The following is a 15,184-nucleotide window of genomic DNA, read 5'->3' as shown; positions in this document are numbered from 1 at the left end:
GCAAGTGGTTTTGTGGAGAGTATCTACATCTCTGGGCTTCAAAAGCCCCCAAGGATCACCGGCTATGGTGGCCGGAAACGTGATCTCCGATCTGGGTGATTTACAGCTCCACCGTGCGACTTCTCGGCCTTGTAGCGTCGTGTACGGTGCTTCCCATGACTAATCAACACCATAGACGTGTAGAGGGGACTGAGGCGAGCAGGATTCCCTTTGGAATTGCACCGATTGGTGGCTGGACGGTGAAGAATCGACCGGCGAAGGGAGAGGGCGAAACTGGGTCGGGAGAGAGGAGAGAGAAAACTTTTCGAAAATGTAAAGTTTGTATTTTTGGATTTTTTTCCTATTTAACCAAAATGGAAACTTTTTCTGAATGTGATAACTTCTTCATACGAAATCTGATTTTCGCGTTCCACATGTCCATGAACTCGTATTGACGCGCTCTACGACTTTCGTGAAGGAAGTTTAGGAGAAACCCAACGAATAAAAAGTCAACCTTTGCAATCCCCCTAAAACCAAATTCTTCGAATAATTATTCATCCGAAACACTTCCGCTCCATCCATGAGCCAAGAAACCGTCCAATAACCACAAATTAGATTCCGGAAAATCCTTGGAAAATAATAACGAATTTTTCGAGGTACCACATGTAATCAGGGGTTTAGACTCAATGTCCCCCTTGTATTCGACAGTTTCATTAATCAAGGCTTAAGAGCAGCCGCACCAGCCCTTTATTCAAAAAAAAAAAAAAAATCTTCCTCGTTGAATTTGTTGAGGAGTGGGAGTGTGAAAATGTTTTGCCCTTCGATTTCTCCCATAAATTGAAGAAAGCTCTTGCCTTTTGGGTATGCTCTTTTTTATATGTAACTTTAGATTTAAGTCTGCTTTTTATATGTCAGTTTAGATTTAAGTCTGAAATAAATTTTGAACATCGTCCCACCGGGGTCAATTTCAAGTCTTATTGTAATTGGGGTCTTATATTACAGGGATTTTGAAATGTTTTGCCCTTTGATTTCTACCATAAATTGAAGCAAACCTCTCGCCTGATGGGTATGCTCTTTTTTATTACCAAACTATTTCTACATAGAAGTTTAGATTTAAATTTTGGTTGGCATCTCACCAAGGGCAATCTCAAGTCTTATCATAATTGGTCTTATCTTGTAGGAATTTTGATAAAAATTAGTCAAACATGTCTAGTTGCTCCAAAACATTGGATTGACAAAATTTAGATCTTACTTACTAATTTCTTGTTTAAATTTAATTTCTTTACATCGTCTTGAAGTATCAATTGATATTTAGTCGACCTTTTATGAGTGTTGCTTTTGAGACTTAATATAATCAATCTTGTTTTTTTACATATTCAAGCTAGATCTGAACGTTGTCAGTGAGCTGTGACATGTTGGTAAGTTATAATTCCAACATTATAAAGGTTATGGGTTCGATTCTCACTAACATATGTAAGGATGGGGTAGGATAAGGGTTTTTAAAATAAATAAAAAAAAATCAAAAAATCTAGATCTGAACATTACATATTTCATAATCAATAACTAACACATAATGTGATATTTGTTTAAGAAAAACTGAATTGGGAGAGAATTGATTCATACTTTCATTGATAATAGGGGCCTCTTTGTATAGAAGATTACAAAACATAGAATCAGAGTTTTACAAGGAAAGATAATCGTAACCTAGAGTTTGGGCCAGACACATATTCTGGATTTACTTAAACACTCCCCCTTGTGTCGCCCAAATGTGGTGCTCCTCTCGTTGTCTCATTAAAAACCTGGCCGAGTAACAAAAATCCAGTGGGACAAAAATAACCTTGGTCAAAGGGGAAAAAGAGCACAACGTACCCTTCACGTTTCGAGACCATACATGTAGACATCTCCCCTTCATGTCTGTATCTCCCCCTGATGACTACGGTCATGGGAGTTCGGATAACTTCCGCAAACGATGCTATCAACATGTTTCTCGAAAGTGAAATTTAGGCAATGACTTAGTGAGCAAGTCTGCCACACTAGCCTCAGATCGAACCTAATTCACTTTGATCTTGAGAAGAGTCTGTTGTTGCTGATTATGCTTGGTGTTGTAGGTTTTGATGTAGCTTTGCTTCATTTGTTCAAAACAAGCAACATTATCCTAAATTCTCGTAGGCTCATCTGTGGTAGACTTCAAACCACAATTGTTCGAACATGCGTAATTATGGATCTAATCCATATACATTCATGAACCACTTCGTGAAGAGCAATAGTCTCTGCACTGTTCGAAGATATAGCGACTAGGGTCTGTTATGTAGACCTTCAAGATATCACGGTCTTTACCCATGATGAACACTTAACCAGTTTGGGAATGACCTTTGTGTGGGTCAGAGAGATACCCAACATCAGCAAAACCTTCCAAAACACATGTTGTTTTGGGATGGGGATAGAGGACGCAGGCCAGTGTTGGCGACGTTCCTGGTATGTGATGGGTCCGAATCCATCGTCTCTCTGTAGGGGCAGAACAAGTCCATATCAATTGTACATCTCAAGTATCGAAAGATATCTTTTAAACCAATCTAATGGCGTCGCGTTGGCGTAAAGCTATATCGAGCTAATAAGTTCACAGCATATGAGATGTCTGGTCTTGTGCATTGAGCTAAGTACAATAATGCTCCTATTGTACTTAAGTAAGGCACTTCTGCCTCTAGCACATCTTCATCATCATCCTTTGGACGAAGATGATCTTTTCAGGATCAAAACTAAGGACGATCATGGGGGTGCTTGAAGAATTGACCTTATCAAAATGCCTAAGCATCTATCAACACGATGCTCAAGTTCCAAATTGAGACATAATCGTGCTCTCCCAAAATCCTTCATCTCAAAATCGGATTTCAAGTGTTCAGCGGTTTCCCTTATCTCTTTAAGGGTTTCCAATTAAGATCATGTCCAACATGAACTGCAATAGAATCTGAAAGTTGTTATGGAAATGCGCGGGCATATCCCTTCCCAATCAAGTAGCCACTTTAGTGAGCGTTTCAACTTCATTATAAATGCGCTCCGTGGTCTAGAGCCACTTGGCTTGGGTAAATGAAGTTCACCATGAACCTTCATGTATATTATGTATCTAGATACCCATAGAGATACGTAGAGACCACATTTGTAAGCTGCATGTTCAGTTATTCAGAAACTACCAAACTGACAGGGTAGTGGAGTGGAATGACATCCTTACGAGAGAATATGTCTCATCGTAGTCGATTCCAGGGCGTTTTGTGAGAAGCCTTGAGCCATAAGGCGAGATTACTATCTCTTTTTCTCATCACGCTTTCTAGCGAAGATCCATTACTCAATAGGTTTTATGTTAAGAGGTGTTGGCATCACTAGCTCATAAACCTTCCTCTTTATTAGAGAATCTAACTTAACCTGGATCACATCTTTCCATTCAGCCAATTTTCTCTACGTTGGCATTCATTCATCAACAGAGCGTGGTTCGATATCAATGAAATGCGCGAATACATCATCAATCATGATGGTGTTTCTATCCCACGTCTCATGTACACTAGTGTAATTTTCATATAGTTCTATATTCTCAGGAATAGGTTCTGACGTTGAGGCGTCCCCCAACGATAACCATAATCCAGAAGATTCTCATGAGACGGATTTTGAGTGTCGATGATCCAAGGATTGAGTTGTGCCAAATTATCCTTCGAACCCACGGGCCTCCCATACATCCTAGTTGGAGCCATGGCCTGTAACTCCAAAGTGCCACTCTCTATGGTGTTGGCTCGATGCCTACCTCCGTGTAGGGTGGTGCTTACGTCCTCTCGTGGGAACGACCATCCTTGTAGGCATATTTACAGCAGATATGTGTGATCTCGTCACTTTAACAGGGATCGAGATGTGACATAGTGGGGATAGACCACGACAATTCCTGTCTTTCCTGCTGAACATTCTTGTTCTTATATCCCCCTAATGACGAGAATACTGTCTCATCAAAGTGACAATCCGCAAGATATGCGGTAAAGAGATCGCCTAGAAAGGGCATTAAGTGGCGAATGATTGTTGGAGTCTCAAATCCAAAGTAGTTGCCCATTTGTCTGTAAGGACCTATCATAGTGCGCTGTGGCGGCACAATTGGCACATAAATGACACATTCAAATTTGCGTAAGTACGAGATGGTACCCAGTCACTAGCTATAATGCAAAGGTAAATTGAGGGGCGGTGAGTCGTAGACTAATTAGCATAGCTGCATGCGATATTGCATCACCCAAAGCAAATATAAGGAGATTGGTGCGCGTTACCAATGTTTGAGCTACCATTGTAGTCGTTTCCGAGAGACCATTTAGGTGTGTTTATGGGAATATGATGTCCAACATCAGTCCCAATGCAATAACTATCGAAAGCCTTCGATGTAAACTCTCTAGCATTGTCAAGTCCAATTGACTTAATAGGATGATCCGGGGAGTGAGTCATTTGTCATATGATATATGCTAGGAGTGTAGTATAAGCAGCATTTACAGGTGGAAAATGGCACAACACGTGACCAGCGTGTTTGCGTGTCAACCAACATCATGAGATATTTAAACGTTCGCAAGTTGGTTGAATCAGTCCAAAGAATCCCTTGCATCAGACGGTCTCAGTCCTAATTTCCTTAAGAAACGGGCTTTCTAAAACAAGCGAGAGACCTTAGAAGCAACCAATGAGGATTTTAGTTGGGTCAGAGCGTCTGAAATGCTATTTGAAGCAAAGTTGGTGATTGCAACATCATCTAGGGCGCCATCACCATGATGGATGCCATCCATGGTGTTATGGATAGGGACTATGCCAGCCCTAGGCTGGTAGTGGACGGCAGAGGTGCCCTAGGCAGTGGCAGCTGTCATACTTAGTCCAGGAATCAACCTTTGATTTGTGCTTCGTTTTGCTCAAAAAAATGGATGTCCGTGTGAAGTCTTTAGCAGACAGATCATTATGACTAGGATGACCTATTTTGTCGTGACGAAGACAATACGTGTCTAAATCTAAGAGATATTATCTCATAGCTTTATTGGATTTAATAGCTCAAATACATAGAGTCCACTAGAGAGACACATAAACTTCTCTAAGATGCGCATTTGTTCGCAATCATTAGAGGTATTGCAAAGGAACTTATTTCCGTTCTCTACATGCGTTCCCGCATGGAATTTGTTGGCTCGAATGGCTCAATAGGGTTTGATTCGCCCTAGGAGCGTAGAGAGTTTTGTGACAATAATCAAGATGCGATTGGGCAAGTGGAATTTCGGTCATTCCATATCCTTGAACTAATTCTGATGGCCCAGCCATTGTGGTCACAAAGTCATATGCTCAGAATTAAAATGGAGTCATAATGAAAAGAACTCGAAATTTTATTCATAAGCCAACGGAGTACATCATTATCTCTTAACCATTAAGAGAATCTAATCCAAATGCTAGTTAATGCAAAACAAAGGTTGTCGTTTGACTTCTTTCGGTAACTCCAAAATAAATATCACCAGGTGAGTAGAGAGATGTAGGTGGAGCAAGGCTCGCTTAAGTACCACTTATCTTAAAACCTTCCTAGACAACATACTCATTTTGGATGAGCCTATGTGAAGAAAAACTAAACCAATGGCATTTACTACAAAGTATATGGCAATTGCCTATTATTTCTCTTGGAAAAATAAAGACTTAAACAGAATTGGCGATCTATTGATTCCAGACAGATTTGAAGTCTTCAACCCTTCACTCTAGATCATCTTCTTGATCTTCTTTTTCCACATAGTGAGCTTCTCTTGTTTCACAATATGCTTTGTAGGCGATGACAATTTCTTCATGAGCTCTACAAATATGTGCCCAATGACCGGATACTCCACATCGAGAACATACATCTCCTTGCTTAGACTCCATTGATTGAGGTGCTTTAAAAGCGTCATTAGGATGGCTCTTAGTGTTGGTGGCGCCACCAACATGGCCAGAGGCGTTGCCTCTATCTCTCTTTCTATGTTGACCTCTTTGGTTCCGTGTCCGCCTATTTTGGCGGTTACGTACCTTCCTCATTAGAGCGAGAATATGGACCAGAACGTCTAGAATTGTCCCAAGATTAAGGGTTTCGCTCTTGGTACCCTCCCTTAGGGGGCGCGACTATAATTGGACTCCGGAATATGCTCTGTTCCCACGGGTCTCAAATTATAGTTCCTCACAAGGATGATGTCATGCTTTTCAGTGACATTTATAACTCCAATGAGTTCATGAAACCTTGTGATCCGTCCTGCAGTAACATCAATTTGATAGTTCTTTGCAACCATTAAAGCAGAGACGGGGAAGGTAGAGAGAGTCCTCTCAATCAACATCGCATCTGTGATATCTTTTCCACAGAATTCCATCAAGGATTTAATGCGAAGTGCTTCCGAGTTGTATCCAAGAACTGTCTTGAAATCACAGAGGCGGAGGTTATGCGGCTTATGCCATCTCATTTCTAGGTTAGGAACAAGGAGTCACGGACGTTGCCAAATCTTTAATCGAGTGAGACCCACAACCTTCTGGGGTCTTCTTCATTCATACACTCGTACTGGAGCGAATCATCCATATGACGAGTCATTAAGATGATGGCTTTCGCCTTATTTGCCTCCAAGGCTGCTCTATTTGATTCAAAAGCTTGAGCTTGCTCAACAGTTAGGACGTCGTGGCTAGGCTCGAGAATCGTATCCAGGATTCCATTGGCCTTGAGATGCTGGCGGACATCACGAACCCACTTGTGATATCCTGAGCCAGTTGTTTCCAATGGAATGAAGTCCAATTTGTTCAGGTTACTCATCCTGAAAGAGAACAAGAAATTAGGGTTAGTTTCGGAGCGAAAAAAGGCTACCATGAAAACAATAGAATTTCTGAGCGTAGTCGCTTCTAAGAAATCTGATTCCAAGAGGAATTGGATTAGATCGAAACAATGATGTAAGTGGTCGATCATAAATTCTATACAAACTCTAAGTTTGGAGATCTTAACAAGCTCCAAGCTTAGAGTGATCTCCAAACTTGGAGTGAGCACGAACTCCCACAGTTCGGCTTTTTGGTCTCCCCTATGAATAAGAAAGGGGGGTAGAAGAAGGGAGGTTGCAACTCTCCGAGAAAAAGAAGAGAAATTGAATAAAAACTCGAAAACGGGAACCTTTACTAAAAATTACCTTTAATAGGTCGCCGGAGAATTTGGCCTGAAAAACTAGCTGGACAGTGGCCGGCGGCCGGACGGGGCCGGAGGAACTTGGCCTGTGGGCTGGGCCTTGACTTCTTCTGGGCCGCTCCCCCTTTTTTTTTCTCTGCTTTAGCCCTAGCCCACTCTCTTTTCTTTTTTCTGGGCTGCGTCAGCCTTCTCCTTTCTGGGCTGCATCCCCCTTTTTTTTTCTTCCTTTGCCGACTTGGTCGAACTCTCCTTTGGGCCACGCCTCTTTTTTTTTTCTTTTTTTTTCTTTTCTGTCAGTTTTTCTGCAAGAGGTTCAGTAACTTTTAGGCCGGTTTTTATGGTTTTGCTTCCGGTTCCTGAATCTTGGATTCGAAGCACTTCTGTTGGAAAATTTTTGTAGCAATCAGATGTCCGAAAGGTGGTGAACCTGTAGAGTATTTGCTGCGGGTGGTTTGAAGCTTCCGGTGGCCGGTTCGATAGGTTTCAGGCTGGTTTTAGTTGTTCTGCTGCCTGTTCTGGACTCCTGGTGTTGAGGGCTTCAAGATGTGTGGCGGGGGCCGAAAGAGTTTCAAGGTTTTGTATTCAGATTTAGCGTTTTGGCTATTAGGTTTTAGGGTTAGAGCGTTGTGTTAATAACGTGTTTAAGGAAAACAGAATTGGGAGAGAATTGAGTCGTACTTTCATTGATAATAGGGGGCTCTTTATATAGAGGATTACAAGACATAAAATCAGAGTTGTACAAGCAAAGATAATCGTACAATTAATCGGATATATATGAATATCTCTACGAATATTTTTAATGCAAAACTCTATTACAACTATGTCAAGTAACCTAGAATTTGGGCTAGACATATATTCTGAATTTACTTGAACAATATTTTTTTTGTTATTTTTCATTCTGGATCAAAGAACCTTTCATGTAATCAATAAGAAGCTCTAATTTAATTTGGTGTATTTTTCTTTTGATTTTCTGATTTTGGGATTTTGTAAAAACATTATGATTAATTTGAAATCTGAATTGACGGAGAAAAAAAGAAGAGGGGAAGTTCCGAGTATAAAAGGTAGGCTGTTCGCCACTTCTCCCTGTTTGAAAGCACCTGAAAACCAAACCATCAAAATTCTCCTACTTGTTCAAACTCGCCCCACATTCATTCCGCGTCAACCCAGTTCAAATCCAATTCGATTCACCAACCCCCCAAAACCCTAATTCCCAATTTGTGAGCCATCGCAAATTAGGAAAGTTCGAAATGGCTTTGACCCACACGCATTTATACTAGCTCACTCGCTCAATCTCTGCCTCCGTCGCTGTCTTTGGTTCTTGGCTTCAATGGCTACCAAAGCTTCGTGCTTTTCCTGTAAGGCCGAGAGTGATCAGTTCGTTAATGGCTGGGAGCTCAAGGACGGGTCTTTCGCCCAGCTCTGCAAGAAATGCGGGTCAGCCCAGTTTTCCTTTTTACGTTTTTAAGTTTGTGATAATATTGGTCTGTTTTGATTGAAATGAATTGGGTTTTTTGTTTTCGTTTTTGCGTTAAGGGATTATGTTGCTGTATGTAAATGGTTTATTTATTTATTGAATTGATGGTGTGTTTCTGTGTGTGGTTTTGGGTTGAAAATGATTTGATGCTCCAGTTGATTTGTCACATTATCTTTTGGATTTAATTTGGTACAGTTGTTCATCTGTTTGTGGTAATTTATGGTTTTGGTTTTAATAGAGGGACTGAAAACGGAATGCAAGCCGCTAAGATTTCTAGTTGAGATTGGTGTATAAAAATGTAGAGATTGAGTCAAAGTATGACGATTTCTATTTATGACTTCTACCCATTTAGGATAAAAATGAAGAGATCGAGTCAAAATATGGATAGTTGCTTACGCTATCATGTAATGGTCCGGAACTCTAGATTAAGAAAGGACCTTTGATTAAGTCTATTTGTCTCAAGATAAGCTTATACGTTTCTTTATATATCCTACTCAATGTAAATTGCTATTAGCTCGAGGCTTTTACAAGTTAGTTGAAAGGCTGCAGCTCTCACAGCCTCAAGGCTAAATACTAGACCGTCTACAGGCAAGGGGGCTTCTGTTTTTATCCAAAGGGCCATGGCAGAGGTTGCCTTAGAAGTTCTTTTTCTTATTTTCAATGAAGCAGAGGATTTTTTTCCCCGAAAGCAATCCAGTGATTCAACAAAAGAGTTGGTTCCTCTCTGTGCAACCTAAACAATCTTATATGTGAATATTTGAGTTAGATAGAAGATTATGGAATGTCTTTCTGCAAAACATTTAAAATAATGTGTGTTTTCTTAATTTGTTGCTTTGATAAATCCTGTAATTACAGTATTTCTTAGTTCTCCAACATTCTTTGAGCTCATGTTAAACAAATTTAAGGTGAGATGCATGACTCACTAGTAATGACTAACAACACAGAGCCACCTATTGGTATTATTTGAAGATCAATTGTTCATCTGTTTCTGGTAATTTATGCTTTTGGTTTTAATAGAGGGACTGAAAACGGAATGCAAGCCGCTAAGATTTCTAGTTGAGATTGGTGTATAAAAATGTAGAGATCGAGTCAAAGTATGACGATTTCTAGTTATGACTTCTACCCATTTAGGATAAAAATGAAGAGATCGAGTCAAAATATGGATTAGTTGCTTACGCTATCATGTAATGGTCCAGAACTCTAGATTAAGAAAGGGCCTTTGATTAAGTCTATTTTTCTCAAGGTAAGTTTAGACGTTTCTTTATAAATCCTACTCAAATTACAACTGCTATTAGCTTCAAAGCTGCAGCTCCAAGGCTCACAGCCTCAAGGTTAAATACTAGACGGTCGATATGCAACGGGGCTTCTATTTTTATCCAAAGGGCCATGGCATAGAAGGTCCTTTGGAGAGGTTTCTTTCTTCTTATTTGCAATGGAGCAGAGGGCCTTTTTTCCCGAAAGCAATCCAGTGATTCAAAAAAACTGTTGGTTGCTCTTTTATGTATAAAGGTCTTCTCCGTCTAAGACTTCAACAACAATGCCTCTGTAAATAATTGATTTGTGGACCACCCCTTTCCCTTTTATGTATAACTTGGAATCTGCATGATATGCGAAAGAGATTAAGAGAATGGTAAAGAATTTAGGTAACTATTTGGAAAGCACAATTAAGTTCAGCAACGGCTCACTCTTCATAAGGATTTAATGTGTTAAAATACATAACAGTGTTTCGTTGAAAATACATAACTACTCAATGTTCTCAACCATATTTGTTGGTGCTGCAGTTGCTTTTACTTTTCATAATCGTTGTCAGTATTCATTTTTCTGGATTCTGAAAAGTCCTCAGTTATATCTCTTTTTAAGCTAATTGTTATATTCATTTTTGAGGGTGAACAATCAATTTGGCCATACAGTTAGTTAACTTTATTGATCCTTAGTTCAAAAGCAACAACCTTCAATCCATTACTCCAACACCTATAGAAACAAGTCTAAAACAGACCAGGTAGATAGCTTTTATTTAAGGACTTGATTACAATTTTATGTTTTTACAATTTCAAGTTATACTCTGATTCTAAGCTGTTATCAAACTAGTGAGCTACTTCTCTGTACTTGAGTTTGATATGTGACATCATTGCTTCTAATAGGAATAATAACCAAGGGACGTTGAAACAGATCCAACACCTGTAGATACAAGTCTGAAAGCAGAGCAGGTAAATAGCTTCTTTTCGACTACTTGACCTTCAATGCAATCATATGTTTCTATAATTTTCATTTATATTTCAATTTAAGCTTTTACTAAACAAGCAAGCTACCATCATGTACTAGAGTCGTGACATGTAATATCATTGCTTCAAGTAGGAACAATCTCCAATGGATGTGGAAACAAATCCATTGCCTATAGAAACAAATCAGAAAACAAACCAGGTAATTGGAAAGAAAAATGGTCTTTTTTTGTTTTTGTTTTTATTACTCAACCTTTATTACAGTCACTTTCTATGATTTCCAGTTATACTTTGATTTCAAGTTCACCAAGCAAGTGAGCTACTACTCTGTACTATGTGACATCATTGCTTCTAATAGGAACAATCTCCAAGGGACATTGAAACATGTCCAACACCTGTAGATACAACTCCGGAAGCAGACCAGGTAAATAGTGTCTTTTTGACTACTTGACCTTCATTCCAATGATATGTTTCTATAATTTTCATTTATATTTCAAGTTTAAGCTTTTACTAAACAAGCAGCTACTACTTTGTGATAGAGTTGTGACATGTTCTATCATTGCTTCAAATGGGAACAATCTCCAATGGTAATGGAAACAAGTCCGATGCCTATAGAAACAAATCAGAAAACGAACCAGGTAAATTGGTTTTTTTTTTTTTTTTTTTTTTGTGGGATTACTCAACCTTTATTACAATTGCTCTGCTAAAAATAACACGCAATTTAAAACCCTTTTTGTTGTCAAGTTGTAGTAGTGAAAGTAAGGGATCGTTCTACGCCAAGGATCAAGGGTTTACCTTCAATTTATGTAACCTACAAAACAAAATAAACTAGAAACTATAATAAAACAAATTTAAAAACACAATTGGGGGGAAATTATTGATTAATTATGCTGAAAATAAAATAAGAACAAAAGATGAATCTAAAGTAAAGTTTGTGAATATGATGATGAGCAGTTAGGAGTTCGTTATCCACCACTAAACACAATCCAAGTTCCAATTTTTCTTCCTATGTTTATTACTAAGTCATGAGAGAGAGATTGACCAAGTTACAAAGCTAGAAGCAAGCTAAGTACCTTATATTACTTCCCTATAATGTTCTAACAAGAACAAGCGCCGTTATTAGAACCTTTTGAAAACATGCAACATAGAGATCACAAGCGGCTCCTACATTTAGCAAGTTCTAAAGCATTAAGCACATATGGAAGGATGTCAATCTAAGTGTACAAACTAGTACAACAAGCGTGTCTAGTTGCATTCCTCATCTTTGGTACACACCTAGGCGAGAGGTTTTACTACTTCGGTTAAAATCACAAAACTATTAGGTGAATTGCTATTTAACCTAGCACCAATTACATGCATATCCTATATGTTTGCAACCACATAAAACATACATATAAAAGACTCATCTAATCCAGAACCAAAGAACAATCTCATCGACAAAGTAACTAAAACATAGAAATTTATTATGAAACTTGAACCATAGTTTAGGGCTTCAAACTAGCCCCTAACACAAAAGTATTTAGCTACTCATTGTTCTAAGGTAAACACACAGTAACATATTGAAAATAAAAGGGCAAAGTCGCAGAAAAAGAGAGTGAAGAGGCACGGTGGATGTTGCTTGAAGATGGATGGTCACGGTGGTGGCAGATGGCGACTTTGGTGGCTTCTTTTCCTTATGCTTGTATGGAGCTTCGAAAATCAGAGAGCTAGGGTGTTTTTAGGCGTGAATTCTGTATGATATCGTCTCCTTTTGACGCCAAGAAGCCTCCTCTTTTATTGTTTACAAACTCCTAACTTTCCTCCTCAAAACCGGGTTGAGTTCTCCTTATTCTTCTCCAATTCCACTTGCTTGGCTGCCCCACAATCTTCTGAACCTTCCTTAAGTCTTTCTAATAGTCTCTTGATAAGTATAATGCAGCAAAAATCCAATAAAATTCGTCCCAAAATCTGCCAAGAATATCTTCAGAAAATATAGCCTTTAATTCACTTTCCTTTCTCAACTAGGACTGATTTCCCTCTCCATGTTTGACAAGGGTTCCCAGCAGATTCGAAGGTGATATTCTGCCACATAATACTTCTGTTATCACCCTTCAAAACCGTGCAAAAACCTTCTAGAAAGCTTCTTGAAACGTGGCCCAACAACGGTCTTGAAAATGCTTCGCATAAAGACTTGTCAGAAATTCCAGATTTTCCTTATCCTCTGCTCATCTATGCAGCATCGTAACTTCTTCATTACACCACCTTTCTGGATTATTCTTGATTCTATACTGATCTACAACATATATTCTTAAATTCTGGGCAGAGAAATTCATGATTATCATCCCATAAGTCCAGTATAAAAATCCTTGAAAAAGCTTCCTGAAAAGCTGATGGAAACAGTCTTCTCGAGGAACCAACTTTGAGCACAGCCTCCGGCTTCCTCCTTATCATTCTGGACCAACTCTTTGCCTTCAGTTATAGTAGAATATGTGATCTTCAAATGTTGCCAGGCCTTTCTTCATAATTCTACTCGAAGGTTCTTCAAAACAGCTTCCCAAAACAGAAGAAAATAAGGCAGACTCTTGTACTCTGTTTTCTGCTTCTCTGCAACTGTTTTTAACGCCAACTCTCTCCATCTTCTCTTGAGTTCTAGGACCAAATGAATCATCATAATCCATCCTTTGCATCACTACTTCATGTGAAGTTCCTTGATTTCCCCATTGTAGCTCTCTTTTCTCCTTAACTGCTTCTCAAAGTACCTAAGAAAATAACAAAGTTAAATTGATCTTTTTAAGGAATAAACTAAGCAAAAGTATAGAGGTTTGAACTATAAATTCATAGCATTTTATGCTCCTATCAACAATCATACGTTTCTATGATTTCTAGTATACTTGATTCTAAGTTTTTATGAAACAAGTGAGCTACCACTCTGTACTCGAGTTTGATATGTGACATCATTGCTTCTAATAGGAACAATCTCTAAGCGACTTTGAAACTGGTCCAATGCCTGTAGTTACAAGTCTGAAAACAGACCAGGTAAGTAGCTTCTTTACGAGTACTTGACCTTCGAACAATAATATGTTTCTCAATAATTTCATCTATACAATTATATTTCAATTTTATGCTTTTACTAAACAAGCGATCTACTACTCTGTGATATGTGATATATTGCTTCTAATAGGAATAACCTCCAAATGATATGGAGACAAGTCCAACGCCTGTAGAAACAAGTCAGAAATCAGACAGGGTAAATAGCTTCTTTTCGAGTACTTGACCATCGTAACAATCACATGTTTCTATTGTTTCAGTTATACTTTGATTCTGAGTTGTTAGTTTGTTACTTTTGTAATGAGAGATATCATTGCTACTAATAGGGACAATCTCCAAAGGATATGGAAACAGGTTCAATGCCTGTAGAAACAAGCCTGAAAACAGACCAGGTAAATCTCTCTCTCTCTGTTTTTTTTTTTATTACTCGACCTTTATTACAATCATATATTTCTATGATTTCCAGTTACACTTTGATTCCAAGTTTTTACCAAACAAGTGAGCTACTACTCTGTAATTGAGTTGTGATAAGTGTGCCATTGCTTCTAATAGGAACAATATCAAAGGGATATGGAAACAGGTCCAACACCTGAAGAAACAAATCTGAAAGCAGACCAGGTAACTAGCTTCTTTTGGAGCATTCTTCCCTCATTGCAACATACTTTTGTATAATTTCCTGTTATACTTTGATTTACCATTCAAAAGAGAAAGTTATACTTTGATTTTTAAGTTACCAAACAAAGTAGCTACCGCTCTGTTATTGAGTTATGATATGTGATACCATTGCTTTTAATAGGAACAGTCTCCGAGAGATATGGAGTCTCCGAGGGATATGGAAACAACTCTGAAAACAGACAAGGTAAACAGCCTTGTTTTGAGTATCAAAACTTCATTATATTTTATGTTCCCCACTAATACTGGTTTTTTTATTATTTAATTTTTAATTTTTTTATTATTAATAAATAAATAGTGTTAATTAAAAGTATTCACCATTCATAAACTTCTCTCTCTTTTCCATCTCCTCCAGGACTGTGAACCCTGCGCTATTCTTGGATGCGTGAAGGCCTTTATGCAATTTCAGCCAAAATCACTCATCAGTGTGTCACAGAAGTCATCCTTCTCTATTAGGGTTTTCAATCTTTCTGCTTCATCCAAAGCGGAAATTGAGTAATTTTCTATGTTGCTTCCATCGAATCTTATGACTGTAATCTGAAATGATGGAGGTCCTTTTCATAATAAATTTCAGCCATATATACGTTTACTTGCACTTAAAATGTACTATGGTTTAAAACAAATTTTGAAGATACAAAGCGATCATAGATC

General features: G+C 38.5%; 1 protein-coding gene across 7 annotated transcripts; it reads left to right on the top strand.

The window, feature by feature from the left end:
* The first annotated feature begins 8,195 nt into the window (after window positions 1-8,195).
* LOC112166785 lies at window positions 8,196-15,184 on the top strand. 7 transcript variants are annotated; one of them, XR_005799218.1, is made up of 10 exons: window positions 8,196-8,575; window positions 10,757-10,822; window positions 10,971-11,036; window positions 11,119-11,258; window positions 11,374-11,472; window positions 13,784-13,849; window positions 13,995-14,060; window positions 14,188-14,253; window positions 14,414-14,479; window positions 14,658-14,721. XR_005799218.1 is itself a non-coding variant. In XM_024303688.2 (9 exons), the coding sequence occupies exons 3-9, from the start codon at window positions 10,983-10,985 to the stop codon at window positions 15,030-15,032; spliced, it is 552 nt and encodes a 183-aa protein (XP_024159456.1). In that variant the 5' UTR covers window positions 8,196-8,575; window positions 10,757-10,822; window positions 10,971-10,982; the 3' UTR covers window positions 15,033-15,184. The 7 variants fall into 7 exon arrangements, 6 of the variants coding, with proteins under 6 accessions (XP_024159456.1, XP_024159455.1, XP_040361410.1 ...); XM_024303688.2 differs by lacking the exons at window positions 13,995-14,060; window positions 14,188-14,253 and adding an exon at window positions 14,889-15,184 and having other exon boundaries at window positions 11,193-11,258; window positions 14,664-14,720; XM_024303687.2 differs by lacking the exons at window positions 13,995-14,060; window positions 14,188-14,253 and adding an exon at window positions 14,889-15,184 and having other exon boundaries at window positions 10,968-11,036; window positions 11,193-11,258; window positions 14,658-14,720.

This window comes from Rosa chinensis, chromosome 5, assembly GCF_002994745.2.
Source record: "Rosa chinensis cultivar Old Blush chromosome 5, RchiOBHm-V2, whole genome shotgun sequence".
NCBI lineage: Eukaryota > Viridiplantae > Streptophyta > Magnoliopsida > Rosales > Rosaceae > Rosa > Rosa chinensis.
This window is presented reverse-complemented; position numbering and strand designations above follow the sequence as displayed.

Bases quoted from the DNA above. Each gene is read 5' to 3' on its own strand.
- LOC112166785 (XM_024303687.2), top strand. From the start codon at position 10,983: ATGGATGTGGAAACAAATCCATTGCCTATAGAAACAAATCAGAAAACA. The intron at 11,037-11,192 runs GTAATTGGAAAG...TGCTTCTAATAG, and splicing joins CAAATCAGAAAACAAACCAG to GAACAATCTCCAAGGGACAT. The intron at 13,850-14,413 runs GTAAGTAGCTTC...TGCTTCTAATAG, and splicing joins CAAGTCTGAAAACAGACCAG to GAACAATATCAAAGGGATAT.